This window comes from Littorina saxatilis, linkage group LG10 (genome assembly GCF_037325665.1).
Source record: "Littorina saxatilis isolate snail1 linkage group LG10, US_GU_Lsax_2.0, whole genome shotgun sequence".
NCBI lineage: Eukaryota > Metazoa > Mollusca > Gastropoda > Littorinimorpha > Littorinidae > Littorina > Littorina saxatilis.
Window position 1 is genome coordinate 23927833 of NC_090254.1, and position 7500 is coordinate 23935332.

General features: G+C 40.7%; 1 protein-coding gene across 1 annotated transcript in view; it reads right to left on the bottom strand.

Moving 5' to 3' along the window:
- Window positions 1-7500, bottom strand: part of LOC138978466 (protein polyglycylase TTLL10-like) — a gene marked incomplete at its 5' end in the record, with an annotated part of 34426 nt that overhangs the window by 21413 nt on the left and 5513 nt on the right. Inside the window, 3 exon segments of the mRNA XM_070351209.1 lie at window positions 999-1170; window positions 3306-3468; window positions 4722-4922. Coding sequence (XP_070207310.1) covers window positions 999-1170; window positions 3306-3468; window positions 4722-4922 — 536 coding nt within the window.

The following is a 7500-nucleotide window of genomic DNA, read 5'->3' on the forward strand; positions in this document are numbered from 1 at the left end:
CGTGACAGTGCCGCCTCAACTTTCACGAAAAGCCGGATATGACGTCATCAAAGACATTTATCAAAAAAATGAAAAAAACGTCTGAGGATATCATACCCAGGAACTCTCATGGTAAATTTCATAAAGATCGGTCCAGTAGTTTGGTCTGAATCGCTCTACACGCACGCACACACACACACACACACACATACACCACGACCCTCGTCTCGATTCCCCCCTCGATGTTAAAACATTTAGTCATAAATGTAAAAATGAATAACGAATGCAGACACATGCACAGTAAAACAAAAAAGCAAACAAACATACACACACACACACACACACACACACACACACACACATACACACACAAACACACACACACACACAGACAGACACAAATGACTCATTTCCAATTTCACGTTTTGAATCGCCAACAAATTATTTGTTATGTAGCAGAAAATGACAACTTGCCTATGGAGAATACATCAAACAGTAAAGATGAAAACTAAACTAAGAGATTAAATAAACTAGGGTAGAAAAAGCCTACTGAGGCATGCTCCTCTCCTGAGATTTAAGCCCTCCAAAGCTGAGGAATTTCAACAATTCAGGCAATCCATTCAAGGAATTGAAGAATGAGGAAATAAATATTGCTGGGGGTCGAGGGGGTCGAGGGGGCCGCGTAGCCAACGCCCCCAGAAGCTGAAGCATTTAGCCTTGTAAATATGAATGTAACCCCCTCTGGTGACAGATGTCTTGTGCATGTAAAGAAGAACACTATTTTGTCCCTCTAGCTCACCTGGGTTACACTATTATTTTTCGTATGTAGTTTAAAAAAAATCGTTTTGTTTTGTGCTTTCGCAGAATTCCACGAAATCGCAGAGATTTCGATTGCCTGAGAATTTGGACATAAAATGGGTTATTTCATATGTTTTGGATGGATAGAAAAAGTGCATATGCACTGATACGCGTACAAATCCCATCCCTCCCCCCCCCCCCCCACCCCAAAAAGTACGAACCTGGTTTGTGAGATGTGTGGTGAGGTTGGTGTCGTTGTCATTGTACTTGAGGCAGGAGAGACGGATGTAGCCATGGTGGAACAGAACCAGGTAAGGAGCGGTGCTAGCTACCAACATGTATGCTCTGATGTCAAACTTTCGCCCTTCCAGCAGCAGAGGATTGGTCAAGTACCTGTCGGTTACACAATACAACACAAGTTGTGTCAAATAATTGCAAATGAAATATTTGATTGCATTAGAATAAAAACAAGCTAGGCTTATGAGCGTACTCTTAAAAGCAAATGAAATTTGGCGGACGATTGTAATATAACAAGTTTCAAATACAGTGGAGTCCGGGTACAACGAATCTCAAGGGAGATACATTTTAGTTCGTTGTATCAGTAATTCGCTGTAGAGTTTTCAACCCTAAATGGCCTCAAGACAAGTTTTCCCACTCACCTTCAAAATAATTGTCCCATCGATCTTTCCTTGGAGAGTACAATCTCTGCATGTTTTCAACAGCTTCATAATATAATCCATAGAGAGCTCTAGCAAACTAACAGCGGGAGGTGCACGAAAAGCGTCAGTTTTCACGATAAAACTTTGACTCGCTCATTCACGGGACATAACTGCACTCCGGACTGTCCACAGTGTTGAGCAATTTAGGAGACTTCACTGCCTGAGGAGAGTATTGATTCAAATGAACGCGTGGTTCTATATCGCGTCACTCGGTCACGGATCAGAGAAAACAAAAAAAAGTTCCAGATTTCGAAACCATGTTCGTCAGCCATTGTTTTTAGCAAGACAGACCACATGTGCACGAGCTTCGCTGACGTACATCGCAAAATGTCATGACGTCACCACAACTTTCGGTTTTGGTTCGATCTGTGCACCTCCCGCTGTTAGTTTGTTCAGAGTTCGCTCATCACGCGATGTGCACTTGTGTTTGTGTATTTTTGTGTATTTTTTTCTTTGGAGACAATTATTGACATCAGTTCGTTGTAGCCTTGTGACTTTTAGAGACAAAACGGCTCTGGGGCGATGAAAACGTGTTTGTTATAAGAGGGGTTCGTTATGCAAATGAGTTCAAAAGGTTCGTTGTAGCCGGAAAGTAACAAGTAAGAATTAAATAGAAGGCAGTCTGCTGGGAAATCAATGGCCGTTCGTTAAAAGCGGGATTTCGTTATACCCAGGTTCGTTATAGCTGGACTCCACTGTAATGTCAAAATAATAATGGTGAATTATGGTAGACAATCATATAACAATACAAGTCGCGTAAGGCGAAATTACTACATTTAGTCAAGCTGTGGAACTCACAGAATGAAACTGAACACACTGCATTTTTTCACAATGACCGTACTCCGCCGCTTGTGCAAAACGGAGTGAAACTGACGAGCCTGTTCAGCGCGGTAGTGGTTTCGCTGTGCTGCATAGCACGCTTTTCTGTACCTCTCTTCGTTTTAACTTTCTGAGCATGTTTTTAATTCAAACATATAATATCTATATGTTTTTGGAATCAGGAACCGACAAGGAATACGATGAAATTGTTTTTAAATCGATTTCGGAAATTTAATTTTGATCATAATTTTTATATTTTTAATTTTCAGAGCTTTTTTTTTTTATCCAAATATAACATATTTATATGTTCTTGGAATCAGGAAATGATGTAGAATAAGATGAACGTAAATTTGGATCGTTTTATATAAAAAAAAATTTATTACAATTTTCAGATTTTTAATGACCAAAGTCATTAATTAATTTTTAAACCACCAAGCTGAAATGCAATACCGAAGTCCGGCTTTCGTCGAAGATTGCTTTACAAACATTTCAATCAATTTGATTGAAAAATGAGGGTGTGACAGTGCCGCCTCAACTTTTACAAAAAGCCGGATATGACGTCATCAAAAGTAGTTATCGAAAAAATGAAAAAAACGTCCGGGGATATCATTCCCAGGAACTCTCATGTCAAATTTCATAAAGATCGGTCCAGTAGTTTGGTCTGAATCGCTCTACACACACACACGCACAGACAGACAGACAGACAGACAGACAGACAGACACACACACATACACCACGACCCTCGTCTCGTCTCGATTCCCCCTCTATGTTAAAACATTTAGTACCTGTGCCATACACATAACAATGCTGTGTAAAAAAGTTTAAAAAATCGGATATCACGAATAAAAAATTAAAGTAAAGACCCCATACGAAATGTGAATGATTGCTTCATTTCAAAAACAAAATGCACACACACACACACACACACACACACACACACACACACACACACACACACACCACACACACAATAAAAAAATTGTTATTACCGTTGCACAATGCGCACCATAGGAGGACGCGAGAAGTGTTTGGTAACCTCTTTCTTGGCGTCGCGGTCGGCTAGAAGGTTGTCGATCTCCTCTCGCGTACGTAGCAGGAATATTCCCTTGCCCTGGTTCATTCCCACTGGCTTGCAGATCCACATCTCACCATCTGAAACACACACACACACACACACACACACACACACACACACACACACACACACACACAATGTTGAAACACTCTGGCATATTATTTACTTTAAATAAAAGTGTTATTTCATACAAGGAAACGTACTAAAGAAGATCAGTTAAGGCAAGGAAACTGATTTGCTACCTTAAGAAAGAAGAACAAATCCAGCTCAAAATACCCTGGAACAGAAAGCATCTCACTTGCTCGGTACAAGGATGACATATGTGCTCATCTTCACTGACTATAATAATTATTGCAAGTTCAGATGCTCTAACAATTTTAAAATGTCAACTCTTATCAGACATGCAGTTACAAGTTTCTCTTCCATATATAAGCGCATTAACAATCAATATGAATTAAATCAAAACAAAGATGATTCTACATCACATCTAGGCATGCACAAACACACACCTAAGTTTCTTGGGAAACCCATGTCTTCGTTGCAGTTGCTTCCCTTGGATCATGACTTAAAACCGCACCGAACCCTAACCGATATTCAATGACAATGTTCTGAATGCTTCAATGCTCTAGCTACAGTAGAACCCCTTCCAAGACCCCGAAATTTAAGGCTTCTTCCCATTTAAGACCTTGCTTTTTTGTTTATAACATTTGTTAATTTACCTCCATTTTTTTCAGTCCCACCTGTATGAATTTAAGACCTGATTTTTTGTCTTCAGATTCTTGGAGGTATTAAAAGGCGAAGGGGGTGGGGGTGGGGACGTGGGCACTTCGCTGTATATATATGTCAAAAGGTTTGGCATTTCCTTAGCTTTATGCATAGACCAACAGAAATTGTTGCATGTCATCATTTTCTTCCACTTTGCAAATATGTACAATTTGAGATAAGCGGGGGAAATCAGAGGATATCACAGATATGAACAATCGTACCAATGAGCAATTAAATTTAGATTTGGAACAGTATCAAGCAGAAGAAATGGAAGCAAACGCAACTTTTTCAGGAAATTATAGATATGCCAGCAGAATTATCAGGCTTTACACCATAAATTTAATTAAAAAATTAAACAAACAAAAAATCACCCACAAAAAAAAAAAAAAAAAAAAAAAGTGCCTAAGATATCTGGATCTTTTAAAATTCCCTAAATTTACCAATTGACATAACATTCTCATTCCAGGTTATCTACATATCTTATTCAGTGAGAAGTTTCATGCCAACAACCGTGACATCTTCATAACACCAAACCTTCCAAATAAAAACAAAAATAACAACCAACCTTGGTACAAGTCTAAGAAGGTAGCACGGTCGTTCCTCTCGTCTAGTTTGTACGTCTCCGGAAAAAAGTCGGACATTTTGAGTCGCGGTGGTCTCCCCTTTGTGGATAGAGTGACGCGCTCATATTCCTGAAGGCTGCAGAGTAGTCCTAGCTTGTTGGTCAACAGTTTACAGTTGGGAATGTGGTTCACAATCTGGTCTCCTAAACAACACAGAACAAGATATGATTCAGTAAAATGTTATGCAGTGTAGCGCAAAACTTAAACAAGTGAGACAATTTTCATGAATGAATGTTTTAAAACAATTATTAAACAAGTTAATTTTTCTGTAGTTTCATCATATCATCCTGAAGAAGGCAGTTAATTGCTGGCGAAATATTGATAAAGAAAGACCTAACCTGGTTACTGCTGTTTTCTTTTTGTTAAAACAATGTTAACAAATCTAAAACAATTAGACTGCCCGGCTTCAAAAATACACTGAGAAGGTTCTTTTATGTTGATTAATGCTTCAAAGTCTTCTCTGTGTTCCGGTGTTTTGAGTGCAGTCAAACCTACCCTGGCGACCACCTTTCAAAAACAACCACCTGCCCCCAGTGACCACCCCAAAGCACCCTTGATATTTTTTTCTCTCAATATAATTCACCTTTCCTTAATGACCACAAACTCATGTCCCCTGTCTCCATCTTATCTACCCCCCCACCCCACTCCTCCCCCCCCCCCCCTCTTTACCCACAAAGAGTCTGAGTGACATTCCATCAGGTCAATAACCTTTGTGTCAGAGTTGACAGCAAACTATGGCAGAATGGCAGCATATTGATTGACACACGCCTCTATCACACCCCAGTGAATGTGGTTCTGCATGAGTGAATCTGTCAGATAAATATCAGCCTGCAGCCCGGGGGGTGGGGGACAGCTCGGTTTGTCAAGCTGTTGCCCATCATGTGAAAAGGGAGTATGCAGGTAGACTTACAGGTATGAAACGTGCTGCACAATTTTGAAAATGATTTTGATCTGATAAAATATGCTTTAAAAAAACAAATCTTGTAAGATTTCGCTTTAACCTTTTTTCAGTTTCATAATCTTAAAACATTCTATTCAATAAAGCATGCATTCATTTCTGTTCATTTTTTGTGTATGCAAGTGCGAGTGCCTGCCTGCCTGCCTGCCTGCCTAGACATTATTCAACCATCACAACTTTTCCTCTGTGTAAAATCTGCACTCATGTTCCATCGACACACTAAATAAATGTCAGCCACATTATTTCCTTGTTTCAGTCAGGCTACTGCAGTCCAAGTATAGACACACCCAATGCACACACAAAAGAAGAGTTTTTTTTAATTTCATTCTCTTCTTATTCTCCTTTCACTGTTGTAAAACGGTAGAACCTGTCTTTTAAGACATGCAAAAACCTGAGAAAATAGTCTTCAAAAAGCGAGTCTTCAAACGGGAGGTAAATTTAAATATCTTATACGGGCACTTAATTTTATTTAAAATTTTTTTAAACGGGTTGAGGGGGAGGGGTAGGGGGTCTTAAATTAAAAAGGGAGCGAGGTAGGGGGTGGGGTGGTATCAGGAGGGACGGGGGATTTCAATGCACAGCAAACAGAAATGATGATGGACCACCCACTTGCCATAATTCACATGCACCTGTGGTCACACCTGGTTTCACACAATCTGTTATATGAATTTGAAATGATAAATCAACTGATTGTAAGTGCAGAATCATTCTGTTGGCCACTTCCATGGCATTTTAAAGGGAAATTTGGAAAGCTACTGAGTGTAACCTTTTATCAAATCAATTTTTTGCATTCCTGTCTCAGTTCACCCTTTGAAGGATGTGTTGAATTATTTAACTTAATGAGCAAATTTGCAGGTTCGTTTTCTTTGTCCCTCTGTCAGGGTCCGTCTCTCTCTCTCTCTCTCTCTCTCTCTCTCTCTCTCTCTCTCTCTCTCTCTCTCTCTCTCTCTCTCTCTCTCTCTCTCTCTCTCTCTCTCACTCACTCACTCACTCACTCACTCACTCACTCACTCACTCACTCACTCACTCACTCACTCACTCACTCACTCACTCACTCTCTCTCTCTCTCTCTCTCCCTCTCTCTCTCCCTCCCTCCCTCCTTCTCCAGACACAATATACAACTGTTGTGCATGAATGTGTGTGTGTGTGTGTGTTTAAATCAGAGCAGAGAAGGGGAGTGGAGGAAATAGTGGAGGTAGCGGTGGTGGGGGGATGACAGGTCTGAGGTGTGTAGCTGACAGATGACTGAACATAACCTCGCATGACCTCATTACTGAAATGATGCCAGAAGGGACACACGCGTTTGTAAGGGGGCCTGGGTGGGGGTTGCACACACTAGCCGAAGGACAAGGAGATGGTTTGATACAGCAAGCGAGAGGAAGTAGGCGGGCACTGTGATTGAACATGAGAAAGAGAGAGAGAGAGGGAGGGGGGGGGGGGGGAGGGGGGTTGAGAGCAGAGAGAGAGGGTGAGAATAAGAAAGAAAGAGCGAGACAGATCAAATCAAATCAAATCAAATAATAATCAAATTTTATTTTTCGAGGGTTGGGGCATAAGCAATACAACGAGCTTTTTTTCAACCAGCCCTCACCCAGAGAGGGGACTAATCTAATCACATATTTACACGGATATTAACCAGGGGCGGACGAGGGGGGGGGGGGGCACAGGGGGCACGTGCCCCCCCCCCCCCCCGAAAAAAAAAAGAAGAAAAAAAAAAGAAGAAGAAAAAAAAAAGATTTTTCTATGCTGATTTTATGACCATT